Consider the following 24,819-nt stretch of genomic DNA (forward strand, 5'->3'; position numbering starts at 1 on the left):
TTGCAGAGCACTTGGCAGTGGCTATGGAATTCAACGTCAGGCGTTGCTGGTAATGACAGACTATTGTCTATGAGCATGGTAAAGGAGCTGTTATGCGCAGATTCTTCTGAAAAGTTGGTTGCTGCTAAACAAAGAATTGACAGTAATGTAAAAGTTCAGCAAAACATTAAAGTTTCGAAACAGGTTGCAGTGCTATTGGGAAAGGCGTGAAGAATGGTGTGTTAGCCTTAGAAAAGATTTTATAACTCGAGAAAACAACACAAATATCTACTCCGAGGCAGCAATTCACATTACCAAAGATATAGTATTTGATCGACTGAAGGCCTACAACAGTATCCAGATGTTCCAATTTGTTACAACAACAATGGATCTCTACTACAAACAGCGTTTGCTTTCTCTGGCTAACAATCGTCTTGACAACTTCGTTGCTCTTCAATTTACCATTTCAGGTAGCACAGCAGATACAGTTTCATCTCATACCATCCAAGCCACTGACTCAGATGACGTATTTCACGTTCAAAGTAGGACAGACAATCAACAAACATGGAAAGTGGATTTGACTGTAGGAACTTGTACCTGTCCACGAGGAAGAAACGGTTAGCCATGTGGACATCAGCTGGCAGCTTCATTAAAATACAAACGTCACTCTTTAAATAAAATACCAACATCATCAGTATGTGGCCGCCAACTGTATGCCAAAATAGCAGTCGGAGAGGCAGCACTACCAGTTCCATTCTACAGACATCTGCACCAGAAAGAAGAAGACACCTATGTGAAAGATCTAGGGATGCAACCAGAGTGGAGTAAAAGAACCAAAACATTTCCAAGCTCTCAACACACCGAAATTGAAGACCAAAAACAACTATTGACTATGAACTTGCATCACCAGAATCTGATCATGCAAGTGAAGACCCACAGCAGCATCAGAGCCACACCACCTCTAGCAATTTTTGAAGACACTCTAACAGATTTGACATACGTCATGACAGACATTAAGAAAGGATTGGCAAGTAGGGACACTGTATTACAACAGCTATACGAGAATTTGCAGCCAGCACAAAAAATTAGAGGTGCTGATGGCAAAAAGAAATCTTACACAAAGCCATTGTTAATATCTGCTCTGCACAACTTTGTAAAGGAACACGGACGTAAAATCAGAAGCAACAAATGTACCATTACAGTACAACCAACAACTCTAAGCAGACGAGCCATTAAAAAGTGTGGAGGAAAACCTCTTAAGGCTGGTCGTCCATCATTAATGCAGAGAAAATCAAACAATACCAACATGAAAAACTTATGTCGTCACACTCTACCAAAAAGAAAGCTCCGGTCAAAAAGAGTTCACAGTCTTCAAACAAGTATTGATAATAGGAGACAGAACGCTTGCTAAAATGACCGATATCAAGCAAAGTGTGGTGCTCTAGCACACAATAATTGTTTGCCTCCTCTTGTTTCATTCTTGTCTAGATTGATTACACAGTTACTTGTTCTAACTTCAGTTTGTTTACATCAGGTAGTTGTGCATTTTTGATTTGAGTAAAGCAGTGACTCACAAACTTTACTAATGTTTGCCTTATTGCATGATTTCTTTCTTGTTTGTGCTCTTGCAAAAGTAAGTAAATTAGTTTTAGTCAAAACGACTGTGCAGACTATTTGTCTTAGAAAACCAATGTACAAGGAATTCTTTGCCTAATTCTCCGTCAGCAAAGCATGTAAGGAAATCGAACATGTAAGAACAACATGTAAAAAATAAGTTCTTCTAATAACACATTTAGAAATTGTTCAAAGTCCAAGGTAGAGTTCACCATTAATTAATTAACATAACAAATTTCACTTTGACTAATGGCTATACAACTATCTGTAAAAGTAAGCAAATATAAGGTTCCTAGTCATTGGCTGCAAACATATAATATCATGAGAATTCTAAAGGCAATTCAGACTGTACAAAAAAAATAAGCTGCCAATGAAAGCCATTCTAACAGCATTTAAGTCCCATGTAACATTTAAGTATTAAGTATGCCGTTAACCCTGACTTTGGCTAGTCTCTAAGACTTTCCTGCCTTAGAAGAACCAGTTGGCATCTGTCTGATAGGCCTTCTGTTAGACTTCTCCCCTGTACAAATACTCTATTTCAACTTCCTTACACCATTACACACACACACACACACACACACACACACACACACACACACACACACACACACACACACACACACACACACACACACACACACACACACACACACACACACACACACACACACACACACACACACACACACACACACACAGTATACTAATTATATAGCTCAGTTACTGTCATTCATGTCACCAACCATATAACAACCAATGCCTAGTTTGAAATATAATGCCAGTTGCCAAAATGCATATCCAATGTATACACCTATAAGTGTCACAACACAATGACTGATACCATCAACTTAACTAAGAGTAATTAACTTAACTTAACTTAATTAACATAATTTAATTTAAACCAATGTTAGTTCTAAATATAGATTACCTCAATAATAGCTGTGTGACAACCAGCAGTGTTATCAATATGTCGTCATCATCATCATCATATTCTATGCATTAGTAATTAGTATGTTGTTTACATTAAATGATCCGATTAGTAATGATTATTAGAGTACATTATTTTGTGTACGTGTTTATCCAACTAGATAATGCTTAGTAAATATTGTGTACACACACATATCATATGCTGTTATTTTAATTGTATACTACCCTATTAGAGTGTTTACCTGTTAATAAATCTTTTTAGTAACTTAGTAGTTGTGAAATAGAATTAAATTACCCGAGTACTCTGCACTTTTCTGCATATTATTTAATTAATTGCACACAGGAAATAAATTTGCAATAAATAGTACATGATTTGATGTATGCAGTGCATGCAACAGTGTCAATATTGACGCATAAATCGCACCCGAAAAAAGATTTTATGCAAACTGAAAATTTGCTTAGCTGCGAAGAATAGTAATTATAAATGACTTTACCTGTCGTCTAATTTATTGAAGTTGATTTGTGCCGAGAAAACCACGTTCAGCAGACGACAAAAACTGAGGCCCCCTTTTAATAAACGGCGCAGGTTACTGCTCGAAAGGTGCACAAAAAGACAGCAGTTCGTTTATGTCAAAATCGCGGTTGCAAGATGTCCATTGACTACTGAGCCTCGTACTACCAGACCACTGCAAACCGCGAGGAAGTGCATACGGGAACAGCTAAAGCCACACCCAACGGGGCCCAAAAAAAATTCGCTCCAGTTCAGAGCCGTATATAAAAAGAGTTGCGACATAGATGTTTGAGGTCACGCGATGCATGGGCGCCATTTTGACTCCAACTGCGCGTGTACGAGATCCGTGTTACTGACTGTTTTGGGGTTTTTCTTTGACTATCGAAGGTTGAGAGCAATGCCCGCCTGCTGTGCGTTCTGTTCTAATCTTGGATGCTTTGTCTTCTTGAAATTTATAAATAATTTACACAGTCGTCTTCATCTTCTAAAGTGTATCCAGTTGTCAGTAGTTTTTCACCTGAATAGAGTGTCGATGCAAATTTATTGTTGTTATTGTATGACTATCATTAATATGCGATGTATTAGTACATTAGTACTTAATCAATGTTGTAGCGATGTTTTATTGTTTACTGTGTCACATTTTTTCTTTCTGGTGCTACCAGATGGATTGAAGGCAACACCTTTGAATGTACATATCAACTATTAACTCGCTAACTCGTCTAACAGTGAGGGCTTGACGAATGCGAGTAATTGTGCACACTCTGTGACGGCTTGTTGCTGTGTATAGAATCTTACCGTCGGATACATCGAGACCATCGACGTATCTCAGTTGACGAAGCTCGAGCTCCTGCAAGAACTACACATAGTCGGCTGCTTGAGTCTACAAAATCGTTACGAACTTAGTTCGTTTTCTCATCTTAACACGCTACAGATCAGATATTTGTAACGTCGGTATGCATGTTTTGTTGATAAATTGACTCGTGTGTGTGTGCAGTATTCAGACTCGTGGGTGAACAAGACGTTTCATGGCACAGAAAGACTTATGGTTGGTCATTCTGTTATCAATATTCAATAATGAATTTTTTTGAATTGAGTATGGCTACACCAAATATATCTGTGTTTAGCTTTGACAGGCTGTTTAAATTGGGACGGTTTTTTCGGTTTAATATTTCTCTTCATACTTTTTCGATAATACAAGGCATGTGAGATCAAAACACAACAAACGCAATTCCGGTATTTAATCTCAACTCATTTTTTATTGAATACTGAGTAGTAGTCAAGATATGAAAGAAGAAAATGTGTGCTATGTCTCATTCAATAATGAAACTGCTAGTATTAGAACAATACACAGTGAAACCGGACTAAATCATTTGTACTGAAAGTCGAGACATGTTCTACAGAGCGTGCAGAGGTTGAAGCATCAGGTATTGAATGTCTGTTTCGTAGATTTTCATGCTTTTCATACGTGTAAACTTGTCTTCAGTGATCCAGCATGTTGTTGTAGCATTGATCCTTAAAGTTTACAACCGAGTGCTTGTGTAGAAGAGCATCACGTTAAGCTGCATTGTCAAAGGCTGAAGGAACGAAGGACCACTTGGCATGTGGCTCAGCAATGGTGGAATCCGATACCAACTCGAATTTTATTTACCAGCAGCCACACGAAAGGCACAATCCCTCGTTCTACCTCAGACGTACACTTTTCCAGTCATCTTACTACGACTTTGGGTTTGACGATTTTCGTCATGAAGTCTTTGTAAGGGGTGTTGTTCTTGCTGATATTTAAAAGGTCAAACAATTGAAGCAAACTGAATTGTTATATTTCCGTAAAAATTGGTCGATTGCTGACACGAAACACAAAATATATTTGGTGTGGCCTAATCAACCATTTCTACACTCGTCTTGGAATGTACTTTATGTGTGTGTATGATATCGATATTAATGAGAGTGTCTGATGTTTACATGATTGTCTGTTCTATTGTATTGTGCATTCGCCGGCGTCAAACAATCTGGTTGTCGTTTGTTGTTACAGGACTAGAAGACGACTCTTAAAGTCATACTATGTCTCAAGCAGTTGTCGTGCTTGATTCTCACTAAAGTCAACATCAAGGACGACTTTATTAAAGACATGCCCGATATGCAGTGTCTAAGGTGACACATTTGTGTATTGATGTCTAAGCCCGAGACTAGACGATGTTGTCATTTACTGTAGACATTTGGATGTTTCCTTTAGCGGTTTAAGTTTTGGAGGTCTCTGTCTCATGCTGGCGAACACTACAAAGTTAAAGCAATGTGTCTGTGTTGGGGTTAAGGTGCCTTCTGAAGAGTCGGTTGGTGATATGTTTAGTGGTGTATCGGCGGGAGATGTCTTGGTTTTGTCAAATAAGAGCAGGTATGAGATGGTGTTGTTGTAGTTGAGAATTTGGTGTGATTGGGTGTTGGTGTGACAGCGTTGAAGAGCTTGTTGATTTGCTTTATGTTCATCGACGAGCCGCGAAAACGGTCGAATCGCTGATTGAAGTAAGTTGGTAGTGTGTGCTGTTGTGTGTCAGTGTTGTGTGTGTGTGTGTGTGCTGTTGTGTGTCAGTGTTGTGTGTGTGTGTGTGTGTGTGTGTGTGTGTGTGTGTGTGCACGCGTGTGCATGTGCACGTGTGCATGAGTGTGTAAGTGTGTTGCTGTGCGTAGTCCCTTGTGTTTATGCAAGTGATTATGATGTAATCCAAGCAACGCAATAGTCATCCTGTCATTAAGGATGTGGTTTAACTATGAGCATTGCTTCTATTTTTGGTACAAACAGTCATCAGCTAACACCAATGTAGCTTCAACAAGAGCATGCATTTTCATGAACCCATTGGAAGAGTCATTGTGATATATTTCCTTATAGTTTTGTCAATTGCTGTTACCAATTTATATTTTATGTAAGTTTTCTTAAGGTCTGCCTGAGCTCATGTGTCTTGTTGTACCACGAAGTTACATTTCTGTGATGAAACGTCAAAGAACTCTTTTTGAGTCTTTGAAGCAATTTTGATTATTTGCAGTGTACTGATTCTTTGACTACAAACTCGAGTGAGGTTTTTAATTCACAGAAGAAAAGCAAGCACAAGATTTCTTTCATGGCAGATTGGATGACTCACTATCCTTGGCTGCTTGCGATTCCGGACGAGGATGAACCAGAGAAAATTCATGGTTTAATTTGCATGTTATGTTAGCACTATCGGACAAGACAGTCAAGTTGTACTGGTACTTGATCAACAATGGTGTGCCGAGCTTACTACACGAGGTGGCAGTAACTTGTGAATAGCAAGAGTAGGGCTGAGAATGATGGTGGAATTCAGGTAGTGTTTGAAAGACAAATGTGCCTTACGTGAGACATTTGATTGGTGTGCTCAAATAACATGATGTGGCTAAGGAATAATATAACTTCCAGTTAGAGCAATGCCCCTTGAGGTTTGTGTGTGCTACACTTGAAAACCTTCTAGTGACTTTACAGTAATGCATTTGATATTCATTAAATTAACCAGGCAATGTTCCCCCCTCGAAATCATAATCGAAGGGGCGGGACTTTGTTAATGGGCACTTAAATAATGCCACGTCCACAGGTGTTCTTGTCAAAGAAAGACTAAATAGTTGTCTGCGACACCAACGTGATTCACTTGCACTTAGCTGACATGTGTTCTCCCCAGAATACCTCAAAGGCGTGGCGGTGTGGGCGTGGCTAAATGGAACGCACTTGTGGGTGTGGTTGTTCCAAATGTGGGCGTGGTCATCTGAGTGGCACTTTACGGTGCAGTGCTAGAGCAGCATAAGGTGCTTGTGTTTGGTCTAAAATGTTAGCTGTACAATATTTCTATGCATGGACAGAGTACAACACAAGCAAGTTATCACTAGCCCTCTAGCGCCCCACTTTTCATCCGGGCTCCTTACTAATCTGTGAAAACCTGCATCTCTCAATATATTCCAAGTCGATACAAACCGCAAAATCGATTGTAATAGCTTTAGTTACTAACTTAGCACTAGTAGACAAGTTCGCTAGGCGGTCGGTAACAATTTTCCATGTCGATATCGACACTAGGTAGGTAGCTAGAGACGTCCGCAGCGTATCGGCATGCTTGCCGAGAACTACAAGTTTTTCGAAACTACGAACATGTCTACACTAACCTGAGCAATGCTTTCGCTACAGATCGACTTCAGTAGGTGCCAAAAACGGCACTAGAAGAACAAGAAATTGGGCTATCGCTTCAACAACACAATTTGACGCATTGATGTACTTTGTCTTGCGACTTTATATTCTCTCAACGCACCAATAACGACTCCACGGCACAGACGGCTGCGGAGGGCGTGACTCACATAGAGATTGGAATGTGTGCGAATACGCCACCAAATGACGTCGGATCATCTCTATCACGTTTCACAAGAACCCAAACCACTATTTCTTGCCTAACACGTAGATAGTAAGGCCTGCCAGGCATACGTCAAGGCATGGCGGGCATAAGTCAAGGTGTGGCGGCATTAGCCAAGGGATGGGGGAATGGGCGTGTCCTTGTAAAATTTAGCCAGGGTGTGGCGGCCCGCCACGTCTTGAGATGCCTGGGGAGAACACTGCATGTATATAGTCTTTACATGTGAAAAGCAGGTGCGAAAGCCTGATAAGTGGCTGCATGCATGGTTGTGAAAATGTTTGCTAATCAGATGTCACCCACGTCTTAAGCCTGGTTTACATTATTTACGCCGATGTCGTCATCGCCAACTCTGTGGGGTGACTCAGACGCCAACGTCAGCGTTGTCCTGTTCACAATATCTTTAGACGTCATTACGTTGCACATCAAGGTTGGTCTAGAGTTTGGAGTCAGATCACGCACGCGTGTCTAATCATGGACAACTATTGCAATGATGATCCTTCTCTTGCCGCGTCAATCGACGTTTTCTCTATTTCTAGATCTGAGATGCTTACAGCTCTGCTGATTTGCTAAAAATGCCCACGTGGTTACATTTGACGCTGACAACTTTCGGTTTTCAACGCTTTGACAACCCTACCCACACAAAGATTAAAGGGAATGACCAGACTAACCACCGCCACCATGCATTACCATGTCAGGATTTTGCTCTCTTTGAAGAACTTTGTGGCTTTTAGAAAGCCGGTTTAGTTCAACGGGTCACACACACTCCAAATAACCCACACACACTCCCGTTAAATTCTCAATACTTGGTTGCTCCTCCTTTCACTCGCCCTATAGCCTCAATTCGTCTTGGGACACTCTCCATCAGGTTGGTAATTAATCCCTGGGGTATTTTGCGCCAAGCCATCTGCATTGCTTCCCACAACTCTTGTTCGGTTTCAGGGTATTTTTCATTTGCCTGAACCTCAGAACATGCCATAGATTTTCAATGGGGCTTGCATCTGGCGACGTAGCAGGCCAGTCCAAGTCTCACAGCCATTGCTTGGTTGAGCACGAGGTGTGAATTGTCGGGTTGTCTTGCTGCAAGATAAACTTCACCGACTAAATGACGAGCATCTGGCAGCGTGACATCACCCAGGATCTGTTGGTAATCTTCTGAATTCAGACGGCGGCATATGCGATGAAGAGAGCCTACACCTTGACAGCTGATGCAACCTCATAGCATAGCGTTCTTATCACTTACTTGACCCCTATTCCTATGCGACTTTCCCAAAGGGAGTCGGATAATTTGAGGGTCTACTGTAGTTTATTTTGAGAATGTTGGAAATGAGATTGTTGTCATATGCATTTTTGGTGATTAGCTGTCCTGCAAGTAACCGGTGTTCTAGCCAGGTTTGTGGTAAGGCATTGCAGAAGGTCAAGTTGTGGGCGTGGCCTACTTTGCAGTCTTGCACGTGATATCTTAATTACCTTTTACATGTTGGGTCTTGGTTGCAGTTGACAAAACTTGCAATATCACGTTTTTCTTTCATATATATGACTCTGATCAAAGGAAAGTAGAAACTGCCAAGACCCAACAGCAAGTATGTAGTCTTCTGTAGCCAACTCCTCTTCTTCCCCCTACTTTTGGTGGAAAGGTCTGAAGGCAAGTGTTTGCTGTTTTGTTGCTCTCATTATCTCACCGCACCCCGGTGGGGTAAAAAGGTGCTAAAGTGTTTATCAAAATGCACACAACAGCACGTGCTGTCAGTGTGCATACCATAATGTTAAACTTTTAGGATTGTTGTTGTTTGTCTTGCCTGACGAAGACTTTATATCAAAGGCTGCCCTCTCACTATATGATGGCTTGGAGAAGACTGGTTTGACTAGCAAGTATACAGAAATAGTGCCTTAGTTGAAAAGATGGATGGTATAGCGGTCATGGTCAAGACGTTACGGCCTAGGCTGAAGGCAGAGTGGCCCGCTATGCCTTAGGATCCCTGACTAGAACCCTGCAATCACTTCTTAACACACACGTATTTACATATCGGCAGAGGTTGTTTGGGTAGACATTCTGTAAAGCGGTTACAAAGATTCCTGTGCTATATGTAAGTTTACAATTTTTCTTAGCAACCAGCTCAATTTATTGAACACTGAATTTTTGTTTTACTCGTTTTGTAGATGTACACAGTTTGGCTCGTGGTAGCTTCTAATATACAATTGAAGGGAGGGTATATCTATGTAGCATATCAAAGCTCATAGAGCTACATGTATATCCAGAGACTGCGACGGTGCAGAGGATGGTAGTCGAAACTGAAATGTGTTAGTAGTGTTACCAGGACAAGTGTGTTGCGTGGAAGTGTGGCAGAGGGTGGCAGCCAAAACTAGAAGTCTTGTCACTATCTTTATACGATACGTGGTGCTCCAGAACCCCTTTCTCAATAGTAGTCATAGGCTTTGACAAAGTTTATTTTAAGTATTCATTCAACAGACAACAAACTAACAACACTAAAGTCTTCACTGTAACGAATATGTCTCAGTTAGCATCATCAAAGTTTTCAGCTGTTAAAGCTTCGTTTAAACAGACCATAAATCAGCAAAGAGAAAGCAAACAAGTTCGTCAATTGCAATGTATCACAGAATTTTAATATCCGTGTGTCTTGATCAAGATCGTGTTGATATAGTTGAAGACTTTTGTGTAAACACCGTATGCTTCTTTCGTACATGTTGAATCTTTTCCAAAGCTGACTATTCCGCAGAGTGTAAATAAATTATCAACCTCAGACTGACACATCAGTGGGCCTCCGCTGTCACCAGGACAAGCATCGATGTTCTGTCCTTTTGCACAAAGCATGTTGTTGGTCAACACTGTGCTACCAACATTACCATTGCATTGAGAATTGTTAACAAATTGAAGTGTGGCTTCTAGTGGAATATTAGTAAATGTTTTGTCATTTTCTCTAAAGAATCCCCATCCGACAACAGTGGCACTTTCACCCACTGAAATAAATGATACATTGCGGTGCTTTGGTTCCAACAAGCATATCGGTCTCACATAGTCAGTGTAGGTAACATCACGGTCTAACTTGATAAGAGCAATGTCGTTATCTAATGTGTGGAGATTGTACTTCTGACTTTTGGTTCCTCCGAGATGCGGTTGTGGTTCCACACCAAATGTCTGCTCATGAGGATCGTCTCTGTCACGTGAGAAATCTCCAAGTTTTACCGTAATTAGACCTGGACTGTACTGTTGGTTAAAAATGCAATGGGCAGCGGTCACTACCCACCTCTTATTTATGAGAGTACCGCCACATTTCAACTCAACATGATTTTGATTAAGCGATTTTGTGACATAAATAGAAGCGAGCCACGGCCAAGCTCCATAGTGAGAGAAGTCTCCATTTAGTACTCGTGCATGGAATCCGGGTGCTCCAGCAACTCCACAAAGACTTTCTACTTTTTCTAGAAACAGACAAGAATTAATATCAGTATCATTAAACATGTCAGAATTCATTTATACTTGGAGTGATAGTTTCAGCAAATTGTGTAAATATTTTAAAGTTGGTCATAATAAAAACATGAGTATCACTAGGAGGTGATGCAATTGCATCAAGTTCTGGTTTGTAAATATTTCCTACACCAAACACAAATCTTTCTACGGAAATGTGTGCCAACTCCAGAGCTACAGATTCGGGTGTTCGTCTGTTCGAGTTTGATTTACCGTCTGTAATGACAATAAGAACTCTTTTCAGTCTGTTGTTATTTCTTGTACTTGCAGTAAACATAGCTTTTGCTTTCAATAAGGCTGCAACTGTGTTTGTTCCTCCTCCTTTGTAAATGAATTCATTGACTGCTTGAAGAAAGTTAGCCTTGGATGGTGTCAACTCAGAAATGGGGTAGAGTTGGGTACCAAATGCAACAGCTCCCATGTGTGTTGAATGTTGATCCATAACGAAAGCTGTTGCCATGTTTCTTACAAATTTTTTTATTTCATTGAAAGCTGAGCTACCGACACTTCCTGATGTATCCAAAGCAAAGATCAGGTCTAGAGCCAAGACATTGTCAATGGGACGTGCTGATCTGGCAGCAGAGCCTGGAGGAGGCCTTGCTTCTTCAGTAAAAGTTGCAAACTTCTCATAAAATGAATTTTGAAAGGCAGTTACAATTTTCTGTGCTTCTGGAGAAATTTGCAGGTTTGATGCAGTGGCTGCAAACAAATCAGCACCATTTATTGTTAATATAGAAGTAATGCAAATAAATGCAAAGATTGAAAAATGAACCTTTGCAAGTTGGAGTTGGACCACTCCATGTTCCACTAGCCATACACGTAGAAACATTGGAACCTCGTAACTCATAACCAGAGTTACAAGAGTACGTGATAGTATCATGGAAGTGGAAAGAGACACCGGTAAAACTTCCATCTTGTATCGTTGCTGGTTGACCACAAGCAACAGCTGAAAATAGTGTCAACATCAAATTGGCTGTATATTTGAGTAATGTTGAGATTCAACTAACCGAAACAGTGCATTCTGCTTCGTTTACTCCAAACACCTGCAGAAGAGCAACTGAATCTGTTTCTGCCTCCGGGAATGTAGTAACCCGTGTTGCAAACAAGTGTGATTTGGTATCCTGCATAGTAATTGTTGCCGACAAAGTGACCATTGCTCACAGTAGGAGGAGAAGGACAAGATATTCCTATTACAAAATGGCATCTTTATTGCAAAGTCAGTTTATTCATGGTATATACTGACTTTGACAATATCCAATTGAATGTGACCAGGATCCTAATTGCTGACATGATATGATGGATTGTCCTGTTACTGCATATGTTGAATTACAAGTTAGTTTGACATAAGTGCCTAGTTCCCTATTGGAGGTGTTCAAATGTCCGTTGCTAGGAACAGTCAATGTAGGACAAAGTGGACCTAAACGTTTATACAAATATGTCAAATACATGCATAGTAGATAATCTAAAAAATACAAAATTTAATATTCTGCCAGTACAAAAATTTGCATTGAATCCTTTCTCGGTTCCAGATTGGTCTGATGAAAAGTTGACATAAAGGCTCGAATTTGCTTCAATGTTAGGTGGAATTAGAGTGCCGCTGTATGATTGAATAATGATTCCGCTCTGGTTGGCTACTGTTAGGTTGTCATGCCCATTCTCAGTTGAAAACTCAGTAAATTGAATGCAAAGTTTGTGATTCTGAGAGGCACACATTAGCCAACGCTGTAATTGTTTGTTGGAATATGAAATCGGATATCCATTAGAAGTAAAAGTACCTACAACAGAAGCGAGATTTCACATATCATTGACATAGTTCTTATGAATTACACTTATACATTTCTATGTGGAAAGTGTACTTACTCTTTGATTGAAATTTTGCGTAAAATCCATTCCTAGTGACAGATCCGTCAGAAGTGAAACTAATAGATACAGATCTACCGCAAGACACCACAACTGGTGGAATGTTGGAACCACTAAATCGCCCAATAATGTGACTTGTGTTAGAAAGTTCTCTAACAGTCACAAAATCGTAAGAATTTTCGGTGGAAAAGTTGGTGAATGTAATGAAAATTTTCTGTCGTTCACGAGCATGAAGTGCCCAATGACAACTCATTTGGTTGGTGTACTCAGATACACTGACTTCGCCGCTGTAGTAAAGAGATGTGTTTTTGCCAGAGCAAGATTCTAAACAGAAAGATGCTACAATAAACGAGCTGTGCCCTTGCTGTTACACTTTTGACATGACACCGTGTTAATAGTAATTATCTAAGCAACATAGTAGCCGTCAACAGATGTACTAACCGTAACAACTCATTTTGATTGCATTGCTCCAGACACCTGTGGAAGAGCAACGGAACTTGTTTGTATCTCCGGGAACATAGTAACCCGTGTTACACACAAGCGTGATCTCATCTTCTGCATAGTAGCTGTTGCCAACGAATTGACCATTCCTTATTGTAGGAGGAGAAGGACAAGATATTCCTATCATACAATCACGTCATGTTGCAGAGTAAGTTTATTCATGAAAGCTGCTAACTTTGGCAGGAACCAATTGAACTTGACCAGGACCCTGATTGTTGGCATGATATGATGGATTGTCCTGCTACTTGGTATGTAGAATTACAAGTTAGTCTAACATAAACACCTTCTTTAGTATCTGAGGTGTTCAAATGTCCGTTGCTAGGAACTGTCAATGAAGGACAAAATTGACCTAAAATTTTAGACAAAATATGTTATTGTATAAATATCCTTTAGTGATGTAACATACAAAACGTTGCTCTGAATCCCTTTTGGGTTACGGAGTCATCTGATGAAAAATTGACATAAAGATTTGTCTGGGATTGAATGTCAGGTGGGACTTGAGCACCGCTGTATGATTGAACAATAACGACTCCACTCTGATTGGCTACCGTCACTTTGTCGTGGACATTCTCAGTATCAAAGTCAGTAAAATGAATGCAAAGTAGATCTTTCGGAGTGCCACACATTAGCCAACGTTGTAGTTGTCCGTTTGAATACAATGATGGATATCCATTGGAAGTAAAACTGCCTACAAATACAAATGATGTTATGTATCTTTGCGTAGTTGTCATAAATTACAATAGAAGAGAATAGAGATAGTAAGACGTTGGGATCATGTGTTGAAATCACTTACTTGTAGATTGAAATGCTGCTGAGAATCCCTCCTCTGTGACAGATCCGTCCGAAGTGAAAGTAATAGATACAGATTGACCACAAGAAACCACAACTGGTGGAATGTTGGAACCGCTATATCGCCCAATAATGTGACTTGAGTTGGAAGTGTCTTTGATTGTCACAAAATCATAGCCACTTTCTGTTGCAAACTTGGTGAATGTAATGAAAATTTTCTCTTGGTGACGAGCATAAAGAGTCCAGTCGCAGGTCATGCTATTGCCATAGTGAGATACACTAACTGTACCGCTATAATAGCGAGACGTAGTTGAACCAGAGCATGATCCTAAATGAAAATGGTATATTTAACAACTGTGAGTGTTGTGTGTGTGTGTGTGTGTGTGTGTGTGTGTGTGTGTGTGTGTGTGTGTGTGTGTGTGGGTGGGTGGGTGGGTGGGTGGGTGGGTGGGTGGGTGGGTGTGTGTGTGTGTGTGTGTGTGTGTGTGTGTGCGTGTGCGTGTGCGTGTGCGTGTGCGTGTGCGTGTGCGTGTGTGCGTGTGTGCGTGCGTGTGTGCGTGTGTGTGTGTGTGTGTGTGTGTGTAGGAGCTGTTGCTTAAGCACTTGCTATACAATCATCATCTCAGCTATACCTACTCTATAGAATCTCTTTCTGTAGCTCATCACCAAAAACGTGTAAAAGCAAATAAACATTGTGGCTAGACAGGTATGCTCATGCCTTTGCTATATATCATGAAAGTAGGTGCATGCTTCCTAGAGCGTCATTTATCCATGAGTATGTGACGTGTCTATATAACTCTGGAACATACTGTATAGTTCTTCATGCAGATCGTAATGGTTGTTTCCGTTTCTCTTTTTGGGTGTGTTTCCGTCGTTTGTTAGGTTAGCTGTTAGATGAGAGGAGTTATAGAGTCTGAGGCGGGAATCCTTATCATGTACACCATGTATATACGGAAGCCGGTAGCGGCGGATTGATATCAGTTTGCCGTTCTCGGCCACATTGATATCAATAGACACAAATAGTGTAGCGCGCGTTACCAAGTGTGTAAAATTTACTTTTCTAGGTGCTACAAAATAACGTGCGCTATTCTAGATACAATGGACACGTCACCGTCTTGTATTCTAACTAGATGAACTGTGGAACACGTGTGTGCGCTCTTTGATCTGCTAGCTGCTCAGGGGACCCCGGGTTGGGATCGTTGTTTGGTGCACGTCGTGGAAACGGTACTAATCGACTTTCCAGTAAATTGGATACGAGTAGTGGGTTTCAGAAACCATACTCTTCCGATGCAATGATTGCTGGTGCACTGAAATCTTTTTGGTATGTTTAGATAATTAATTAAATTGATTAATAATAATTACAAAATTAGACAAATACACACATGAACACATTTAGTTGTAGATGTGTTTAGTAATGATGTAGTCGTTATTGTAGAGTTATACATTGCAGAAATTTCCAAAAGATAATTTCAAACTTAATGCAGCACTGGAAAACGTCCTTGGATTGAATTATTGTGTGAATTCATGTTATTCTGTTCCTGCTGTGTATGAAATCTCTACAATAACTAATAGATGACATGCGTGGGTGAGTGGTCATCCGTGTATTGTGTGTGTGTGTGTGTGTGTGTGTGTGCACATACACAGATGACCACTCACCCACGCATGTGATATATTAGTTATTGTAGAGATTTCATACACAGCAGGAACAGAATAACATGAATTCACACAATAATTCAATCCAAGGACGTTTTTCAGTCCTGCATTAAGTTTGAAATCATCTTTTGGAAATTTGTGCAATGTATAACTCTACAATAACGACTACATCATTACTGAACACATCTACAACTAAATGTGTGCATGTGTGTATTTGTCTAATTTTGTAATTATTATTAATTAATCAATTTAATTAATTATTTAAACATACCCAAAAGATTTCAGTGCACCAACAATCATCACATCAGAAGAGTCAAGGGCTACTCGTATCCAATTCACTGGAAAGTCGATTGTTTCCATGACGTGCAGCAAACAAGGATCCCAAACTGGGGTCCCCTTAGCTGCTGATCGAAGAGCGCGCACACACGTTCCACAGTTCATTTATTTAGAATACAACGAGAATACAAGGCGGTAACGTGTCCAGTGTATCTAGAATAGCGCACGTTATTTTGCAGTACATTATTATTAACTAATGATTGTGGCATTGATATTACATAAATTCTACACATTTGATAACGCGCGCTACACTATTTGTGTCTATTGATATCAGTGTGGCCGAGAACGGCGGACGGATATCAACCCGCCTCTACCGCTTCCATATGTATACGTTGGTTTTATACTGCGCATGCGGCTTACGCTTCAGCGAATTAGAAGTTGCTTGCGTGATTCAAACGAACTCTGATATTATGGGTGAGTGCTTGTTGCTAATGATCCAAATGTGCCCATATAATCTTGCAGAACTTACCACATACGGTCTAGAAAGGCAACATGATAAATGTGTATACCATGCAGACATGTTTAGCTTTCTACAAAGGTAACTAGTTCTATGGTATCCGTAGGCGCCTCGTGTTCCTGAGTAACACTTCCAATGGAGCTTACAGAAGGTCTACTGAAACGCTGAGTCCTAGCTAGACAATACGTATTTGTTTCAACATGCAAACGTCCTAGTAGTTTAGATTACCTATGTAGGCGTGTTAGGGGTAGTTGCCGTTTTGTGATCATGATCAAGACAATTGAAATGTACAGTCTAGGTATGCACTCAGTTCCGTTGTAACGACAGTGGTATGGTATTTACTGACTTAGAAATTGATATCAGCAAACATTGACTATCAACAGTGTTAGATGCAGCACAGTGTACTACAGGATTGATTGATTGTAGTATGGGGCGTGTGAATAGTTGACTGCAGGTGGCATTCAGCTAATAGAGGTGTTTCTTGGTTGTCAATTACACACAGTCCCTAAAGTACAGTGTTAGATGCAAAACAGTGTACTAAAGGATTGATCATACTGATGTGTGAATAGTTGACTGTGGGTGGCATTCAACACCTGAAGGTGTTTCTTGGTTGTCATGTACACACAGTCCCTAGCTACAATACAAAAGGATGGGGCAACCAAACTTCAGGAAGCATATTCATGGTTTGGTCACTTGCACTAATCCTTCCTAGACTCATCTGTAGTCGGACACGGAAACGATTTTTAAGGCAGGTCCTTGCATGGAAGGTGGTCATGGGGAGGGGAAATTTGAGATTTGTGAGTACACACACACACACACACACACACACACACACACACACACACACACACACACACACACACACACACACACACACACACACACACACACAGCACACACACACACACACACCACACACACACACACACACACACACACACACACACACATACCAAAAGCTCAATGGAGACCCATATAGGACCACGCCCATTTCTGTTGTGCGACCCGGATTAGAAGCCTCGCTACGGTCGACAATTAACTAGTTCTAAGGTATCCGTAGGCGCCTTGCGTGCGTGAGTAACACTTTCAATGGAGCTTTCAGACCCGCTGACCGTCTACTGAAACGCTGAGTCCTAGCTAGACAATACTATTTGTTGAAACCCTAGCTGTAATGGAAGTAAACATGCAAACTTCCTAGTAGTTTAGATTACGTATCTAGGCCTGGTATAGGTAGTCGTTGTTTTGTGATCTTGATCAAGACAATTGAAATGTACAGTCTAGGTATGCACGCAGTTCCGTTGTAACGACAGTGGTATGGTATTTACTGACATAGAAATTGTTGTCAGCAAACATTGACTATCAACAGTGTTAGATGCAGCACAGTGTAGTAAAGGTTTGATCATACTGTAAGTATGGGACGTGTGAATAGTTGACTTTAGGTGGCATTCAACACCTGAAGGTGTTTCTTGGTTGTCACCTACACACAGTCCCTAGCCACAATACAAAAGGTGAATAGTTGACTGCAGCTGGCATCAACTCCTGAAGTTGTTTCTTGGTTGTCAAGTACACACAGTTCCTAGCTACAATACAAAAGGATAGGGCGACAAAAGTTCAGAAAGCATTTTCTCCGCCGTTTAGTCACTTAGAGAATCACTTTTAGACTCACCTGTAGTGGGACACGGAAACAATTTTTTAAGGTATAGGTCTGATCATCAAACGTGGTCATGGGGAGGAGAAATTTGAGATTTTTGATTACACACGCGCGCGCGCGCACACACACACACAGACACACACACACACACACACACACACACACACACACACACACACACACACACACACACACACACACACATACATATATACCAAAAGCTTGATGGAGACCCATATAGGACCACGCCCATTTCTGCTGTGCGATCCGGATTAGAAGCCTCGCTACGCTCGGTGATTATCAGGGCGGCGCAAATATACATAGAAAATAGAACCGGATGGCTACTGTCACTGCTAGAAACATTTCAACACCCGAGTAGCGTCGAGAAACATGGTCGAAATTGCACCGTCAATGCAAAAAGAAATGCTAAGGAGAATATCGAATTACTATAAGTTATTGGGGCAAGTTAAATGTTTTTGTAAGAGCATTCTAAAGCAGTTACAGGGAATGCTTTCTAGTTCTACACATGTAACAAACCATTTGTGGCTATTTGCGGTGACAGTTACTCACCCCATGCGCATTTGAGAATTCTGAAGGAAAAGAGTAGTGTCCACAACAGCGTTGCTTTGTTGAATTCCGGTGTTAACATGCCGTTCCAATTCACTCTTCTCAAGATCTATGAGTTCATGACAAACTGCAGTTGTATATACTGTACATTTACTTTGATACACAGTTAGCTCACGCGTGTATAGAAGAATGTGTAGACTTGGAATAACTGAATAGATAGTTCTTAACACAGATCCAGCCTACTTTTCCACCACAAAACTAGCGTACTGTCCAACAAGAAGTGAGTCAAACAACTGATTTTGGAACTGGCGGTATAACACTAATAAAACGTATGTGTGCAGTGCAAGGCTGGAGCTTGTCACTTCAATTACACTAAAGAATAACGCGACGGTGATGCGTAGGAAGAATGGTCACAGCTCAACAAGATGTTTATTAATTAAACTACGGCGTCCTACGTTGTGTGAAATAGCACTTCATCCTAAGCTAGACAATGTGCGCTTTGTGGAAGCATCTTATTTTCATGTTTTCATTGAAATCGTTTGCATTTACACATTTGCGTCGCCCAAGTCGTTGGCATTTACACCTTTATACTTTAAGTATTAGGGCATGTATACCGTATTTTCCAAGGACTATGTGTGTGCGTTATCATGAGAACAAACGTTATCTGTACTTGCTTCATTCAAAAAGAGAGTAAATTTGACGTTGAAGAGCTGTAGGTGGGGCTGACATATCATGCACATCTAAAAGTGTTTGATAATATGATAATTAAATCTGTTGGAGGATTTCAGAGGTATCTTTCAGTTCGTGCAATAGTCTTACACATTCAATCGAGAAACTTGTAACAGTTATCTCTTTGGACTTTCGCGTAGCCATGCAGTGATTTGTTTCTGTAATAGCTCTGGTCTATTCCAAATGGTATATTAAATTATTACCGTTCTTTATTTGTTTCTGGTGTTTCTTTAGGCGACGCTGTGAAACAAGGGAGTGTTCTAAGCACGTCAGACGCACCTTTTCTATCTTATTGACTCGTCTCGTCACAGTACTTCAAGTAGAAACACTGGTACATAGCTTATTCGAAACGGATAGTTGAGCGAGGCAATTTATGTCGCGGTTCGGCGCAATTCTTGTCTTCGGAGCTCTCACGGGTACATTGTACTCTGGATTATACAAATTCGTTCTATTTCTGCAATACAGATGACATTTTGTTTGCATTAGCAATTACAGTGGGAGATTATCGTACTCCGTTGCATCATGCCGTCTGCTTCAACTCTGCAGGTATATAGTGCTTGACAAGCCAGTTGTCACGTTTAGTCAGAAGTGTTGTGTGCAATAGGTGATATCGACATCAACAGTAAACAAAATTACCCTGTTACTTGGCACAACTTTATTGATCCTACTAACAACGAAAAGCTGAAAGGCCACGCATTAAATTTGCAATCCCGACAGTTAGCCTTTTGGCAGATGGAATTCACTATGCCGGCTATTGTTGCAGGAATTTCAGTGATTGCTTACAGACCAACTGACTTGATCAACATTACAATACAACTTCTAAACAAGAAGAAGGAGGTTCGAAAGGCCTTGTCATCATTTAGTGAAACTGCAACTTTAAATTACACGTTTTCACCTGCCCGTCAAGTGTATTTTATCAAAATAATTAAAACTGGAGAAAGTGAACTGTCGTTTGCGGACATCAAAGTTTCCGGTACACAAGGTACGTCGTATGCCTTTCTACTTTAGTGTTGTGTATTATGCTACAAATTCATTTGTGGTTAGCTCCAGCACGCACACAATGTGTTCGCAACGTAAGAGCTCTTCCTGACGGTTGCTATCACTTTCACCTCTGGAGACAAGAATCCGTACAATACGACTGCAGAAATGGTTTTCGCTTGCAAGGTATAAAGGGAAGCATACTTTGCTCTAGGAAGCTTGGAACCTCATTGAAGTGTCAAAGAGGTATTAGATGCGGATTGCTATTTATCAATTTCATATAATGACTGACACAGATATGACATTGCAGTACCACTCAGATGTTCTGCTCCTCCTTCGATGCCCCATTCTCTACATCGTGTAGAGCAGCGAAGATATTTCGAAAATGAAACGTTTCAGTACGAGTGCGAACTAGGATACTATCTTGTGGGACCCAGTACGATAACTTGTAGAAGTAACGGCAATTGGACTCCAACAACGACTCCGTCTTGTCGAGGTAAAGCATCTTACTTGTGTGCTCTGTGTTTGCTCACTGGATTAACTTTAACTTTGAATACAAATAGACGATTTGAAGTGTTCTACTCCTGACGTTCCTCTAAACGGTTACAAGAGTGGAACTAACTACAGAGTAAATAGCACCGTTTCGTTTTCTTGTCAGAACGGATACCAACTCTCTGGCCCTCAAACGATTCGATGTACGAGTGAGCTGCAATGGAATCCAGAACCCAATGTGAAATGCGAAGGTATAGACTTTGGCGATTATTTACGCATGAAGCTACTGGCCAAGAAATCATATAATTATTATTTATTTGTTTAAAATTATAATTTGTTTATACAAGCATTGCTAGAGTCATACTCTCTTTTTATATAGCAACTACGTGTCCACAAGTCAGCCGTTCCGCTGTAGCAAATGGAAAAGTGAAACTGAGAGAACTAAGCCAATCTGGTTATGTCTACGGTAACTTTCTGCACATTGTATGTGACAGAGGCTATGAATCTGTTGGAAACGACATCATTTTTTGCACTGCCAATGGTGATTGGGACTCTAGTCTTCCACGATGCGTACAAAGTAAACAAATTTCTAATTTATTTGAAATATTTTGATTTTGTTGTTTGTTTAGTATTTGAATCAGGACCTTGTGCAGTAAGATCACCCTGCAGATTGGGAAAAGAATGCATTGTTACTCCTTATAACGAAAGCAAATGTGTATGCTCTGCTTCTCTTGGACATGGTTGTATATCAACAATAGCACCTATGTGTTCTACTGAACATCTAACATTTTGGAGTGACTGTGATATGAAGAATTATAGTTGTCTCTACCCACAAAAACAGTTTTCAATTCTTCGACAAAGCCGTTGCAACGAAGGTTCCAGAACCAAAGTAACAGTCAACACTACAAGAGGTATTGAAACTAGACACGTATACAAATGCAGCTTGCCGAAGAAGGTTGGACCGTGTAAAACTGCCAACACCCGATTCTACTTTGACCAAGATGTAAACAGATGTAAGTCTTTTGTTTGGGGAGGATGTGCTCCCAACAGCAACAACTTTGAAAGTATGGAACAATGTCAGAAAGACTGTAAAGGTTAGATTCGTTTATGTACTACTGACAAATGAAACTTTATGTGATATCAACTTATCTGCGGTTAGAGTTTCAACGTTGCAACAGGAATGAAATCCAAAACTCGGGTACTTTGGTTTCTTTATAATCTTTCGTGTGCTCGTAGCAGCTATTTATATGGAGTTTGCTTAGGAGTAAATGTAGCCAAAGGCCGTCCAACATCTCCATCTAATTCTTTGTCTGCCTCATTTGTGGATGGCAGTAGAATCTATAATGAATCTACAGAAGTAGCGTTTTCAGAATGGAACGTCAGTCTGCTTTGGCAAGCAACTATTTCAGAGATTGTGGTTTGGAATAGTGATTACAATCTTCCGTCGTTAACTATCACTCTGTATTACGATAATCTAGAAGTAATTGCGAAAACAATCGACAGAGTAGGACTTTGTAAATACGGGTGGGTGTTACCGTCAACTACAATAGCGACTTCTGTCAGTCTGGAAACATCAGCGTCTTCAACTCTGCATGTAGATGAAGTTGAAGTATTTGGAATAATTGACCGAGGTGTGAAATCATGTATTAATATCTTATCCGATGTAGTTATACATTTTGTTTCTAATTACAGGACGAAAGATCAACTTTTTGCAAGTTGCAGCAACAGCAATACAATATCCCGGCACAGCGAGCCAAAACACTATGTCAGGAAATGCCAGTAATGCGATAAATGGTATACTAGAAAGGAATTCAGGACCTGGTCATGGCTTTCTAACTTGTTCTTCGACATTACTGAGAAACAGTGAAAGACCTTGGCTTCAAGTTGATCTGAAAAAACCTTATTTCATTACTGAAATCGAATTGTTTCTACGGAGGGGTGAAGAACGTCGACATTGGCAACAAGGACTAACAGTTCATGTGACAAACACGCCTCTTCGTTTCCGTCCCGTCACATCTGCTCTAGTCAATGTGTTAAATCGGTGTGGAGAACCATATTCGTCACCTATCGATCAAACTCCCAAGTTTCCGTGCTATTATTTGCACCCCAGTCAGTACGTAGTCTTGACTCTCTTACAGGCACACTCATTGTCAGGTCTTCAAGTGTGCGAGATCCAAGTGTTTGGTGAGGTTTGAAGTACATTGCAGAGAGCATAATTTGCAGATAACTTCTAGCTGCATATTTCTTTTGTAGCTGTAGCTTGTAACGACCTGACGGCAATTGATCATGTCAGAGTAGAAAGTCAGACAGATAATTTTGCTCCTGCAGAAGCTTCGTACACTTGTGAAACTGGATATTATCCTGTGCCCTCTCAAAGGTTGTTGACGTGTGGTAGGGATGGCAAATGGTTGACACAGCATGGCAGCGAGCCATATTGCCAAGAGATACAACAGACTTCCACGTCTTTACCAACCTTTGTGAGAGCGTCTATGATGTTGCTTATGTTATCATAATTCTTGATTGTATGTTCGGTATTACAGTTGACGTCGGCTTCGGGTCCATAACACGAACGACAAGAACTTCCCGTTTCAGATTTGTTATTTCCGTTTCTATGAGCATTCGGATTGACTCGATCTAGTTAGTATATGCATGGTTTTGTTTGAACTGTTGTCGTCATGTCCGTTGTGCGTGACGGGCGCGTTTTGTCTAGCTAGTGTTTTGCGCTGTTTGCATGTGTCAATGATGAACAATAGCAGTAATGAGTTGCTTGCTGTCTTACACTACATCTTCGTTCTTGTTCTTGTGTGTGGTACTGATAAATGCTAAGATCTCTAGGTCTTTGTGAAACTATGCCACTGTTCAAGGTTTAGGACACATTTCTATTCTTCCACTAGAAAAGTCAAGTCGTTGCCGTATTCGATAAAGTAGTAGACGTCGCGGTAGAATGTTTCCGTTCAGACATGCGTGTTTTCATCATGCAAGAAGAGCCACCCTTTGGCGACGATTGACAATCCGGGGAATGACGAAGGCGGGGAGAGACTGGCTCGAGTCTGGCTCGAGTCTGGCTCGAGTCTGGCTGCAACGCGCAACCATCAGATATGCAAAAGTATATCCATTCATCTATCTATTAGATCCACTCTTCTGAATCGATGCGATATACTCATACAAGATACAGTTAATTATTATCTGATTTGAGATCTTTGGCGTCGCTAGTCATGTCCGCAACACTCTAGATCTGAGATCGACTATCAACACCTGCTCTCTGTATTGAACGGAATGCGATAATTGATGAAGTCCTAGACACGTGCAATCAGTGGGCCAATGAGCAATGATTATACGTCCCTGTGCTCGGTTGTCGCTTACTTATTACCAAGGGCGCGTTTCTTTATTCTTATCTGCCTCTTCTGAAGAGACAGAAGAGATTCTGCTTCGTTTCTCTAGTATCGGAGGAGGTGTCGGAAGTCTCTTCCGCCTCTTCCAGGAGAGGAGCAGAAGATCTGGAAGAGGTCAAGCAGTGACGGAATAAACTCTGTTGTGTTTCTTTTTCGTTGTGGTTTAGTTAGCGAGTGCGTAGTTTGGGTTGCAAACAAGTGGCATTCCGCGGGGAATTTGTCGGCCGTGACGTGACGTTCGATTTCGCAAATTCTGCGTTAGCAACTGCTTTCAGCGACGTCTAACCCTTTCAATATACCAAGTATGCGAGTTCTGGCTACGCTCTCTTTACTGTAGCCTCGCAAGCCAGGCTCTTCCGCGCAGTCGCTAACCGCACGTGAATCACACGAGGAGGAGGAGCTTTTACCGGAATTGCTCCAGCGCGAGAAGAGCCTGGTCGCTTTCGAGAACGTCATAGTGACGTGGGACCCCCGATCCGGTTTCATAGCTTGATAAAGCTAA

At 40.9% G+C, this 24,819-nt stretch overlaps 3 protein-coding genes and 1 long non-coding RNA gene across 7 annotated transcripts; 2 read left to right on the top strand and 2 right to left on the bottom strand.

Annotated features, from left to right (window-relative positions):
• Window positions 1-2,061: 2,061 nt before the first annotated feature.
• LOC134194213 (uncharacterized) lies at window positions 2,062-3,235 on the bottom strand. Its single transcript, XR_009972168.1, has 3 exons — window positions 3,015-3,235; window positions 2,337-2,404; window positions 2,062-2,113 (listed from the first exon to the last, which is right to left on the bottom strand). It is a non-coding gene; the product is annotated as an uncharacterized LOC134194213 (long non-coding RNA).
• Window positions 3,236-4,021: 786 nt separating this feature from the next.
• LOC134194262 (uncharacterized) lies at window positions 4,022-16,673 on the top strand. Of its 4 annotated transcripts, XM_062663186.1 has the most exons (6): window positions 4,022-4,076; window positions 5,061-5,179; window positions 5,241-5,420; window positions 5,479-5,548; window positions 14,721-14,768; window positions 16,615-16,673. In XM_062663186.1, exons 2-5 carry the CDS (start codon window positions 5,157-5,159, stop codon window positions 14,739-14,741), a joined length of 294 nt encoding a protein of 97 aa, XP_062519170.1. In that variant the 5' UTR covers window positions 4,022-4,076; window positions 5,061-5,156; the 3' UTR covers window positions 14,742-14,768; window positions 16,615-16,673. The 4 variants fall into 4 exon arrangements, with proteins under 4 accessions (XP_062519170.1, XP_062519167.1, XP_062519169.1 ...); XM_062663183.1 differs by lacking the exons at window positions 14,721-14,768; window positions 16,615-16,673 and adding an exon at window positions 6,067-6,387; XM_062663185.1 differs by lacking the exons at window positions 14,721-14,768; window positions 16,615-16,673 and adding an exon at window positions 6,067-6,387 and having other exon boundaries at window positions 5,262-5,420.
• On the bottom strand, window positions 9,861-13,562 carry LOC134194309 (complement factor B-like). Its single transcript, XM_062663236.1, has 9 exons — window positions 13,449-13,562; window positions 13,214-13,393; window positions 12,773-13,096; window positions 12,409-12,687; window positions 12,156-12,329; window positions 11,920-12,099; window positions 11,685-11,858; window positions 10,925-11,611; window positions 9,861-10,866 (listed from the first exon to the last, which is right to left on the bottom strand). The coding sequence occupies exons 2-9, from the start codon at window positions 13,224-13,226 to the stop codon at window positions 10,049-10,051; spliced, it is 2,649 nt and encodes an 882-aa protein (XP_062519220.1). The 5' UTR covers window positions 13,227-13,393; window positions 13,449-13,562; the 3' UTR covers window positions 9,861-10,048.
• Window positions 16,674-19,735: 3,062 nt separating the features above from the next.
• Window positions 19,736-23,772, top strand: LOC134194238 (uncharacterized). The gene is made up of 13 exons (XM_062663160.1): window positions 19,736-19,871; window positions 19,942-20,001; window positions 20,060-20,437; window positions 20,500-20,679; window positions 20,744-20,929; window positions 20,997-21,176; window positions 21,305-21,502; window positions 21,555-22,019; window positions 22,085-22,123; window positions 22,188-22,556; window positions 22,618-23,109; window positions 23,179-23,402; window positions 23,466-23,772. Exons 1-13 carry the CDS (start codon window positions 19,829-19,831, stop codon window positions 23,487-23,489), a joined length of 2,838 nt encoding a protein of 945 aa, XP_062519144.1. The 5' UTR covers window positions 19,736-19,828; the 3' UTR covers window positions 23,490-23,772.
• Window positions 23,773-24,819: the final 1,047 nt, after the last annotated feature.

The sequence above is a fragment of the Corticium candelabrum genome, chromosome 18 (genome assembly GCF_963422355.1).
Source record: "Corticium candelabrum chromosome 18, ooCorCand1.1, whole genome shotgun sequence".
NCBI classification, from domain to species: domain Eukaryota; kingdom Metazoa; phylum Porifera; class Homoscleromorpha; order Homosclerophorida; family Plakinidae; genus Corticium; species Corticium candelabrum.

What these genes read in the sequence shown, in the direction of transcription:
- LOC134194262 (XM_062663183.1), top strand. Translation starts at nt 5,157, where the DNA reads ATGCCCGATATGCAGTGTCTAAG. An exon ending in GTTTTGTCAAATAAGAGCAG is followed by an intron (nt 5,421 to 5,478) that starts GTATGAGATGGT and finishes TTGGTGTGACAG; the next exon opens with CGTTGAAGAGCTTGTTGATT. An exon ending in CGGTCGAATCGCTGATTGAA is followed by an intron (nt 5,549 to 6,066) that starts GTAAGTTGGTAG and finishes GATTATTTGCAG; the next exon opens with TGTACTGATTCTTTGACTAC.
- LOC134194238 (XM_062663160.1), top strand. Translation starts at nt 19,829, where the DNA reads ATGTCGCGGTTCGGCGCAATTCTTGTCTTCGGAGCTCTCACGG. An exon ending in GAATGAAATCCAAAACTCGG is followed by an intron (nt 22,124 to 22,187) that starts GTACTTTGGTTT and finishes GAGTTTGCTTAG; the next exon opens with GAGTAAATGTAGCCAAAGGC. An exon ending in GTGCGAGATCCAAGTGTTTG is followed by an intron (nt 23,110 to 23,178) that starts GTGAGGTTTGAA and finishes TTTCTTTTGTAG; the next exon opens with CTGTAGCTTGTAACGACCTG.
- LOC134194309 (XM_062663236.1), bottom strand. An exon ending in AGGATTCAATGCAAATTTTT is followed by an intron (nt 12,330 to 12,408) that starts GTACTGGCAGAA and finishes ATAAACGTTTAG; the next exon opens with GTCCACTTTGTCCTACATTG. An exon ending in AAGCAGAATGCACTGTTTCG is followed by an intron (nt 11,859 to 11,919) that starts GTTAGTTGAATC and finishes CACTATTTTCAG; the next exon opens with CTGTTGCTTGTGGTCAACCA.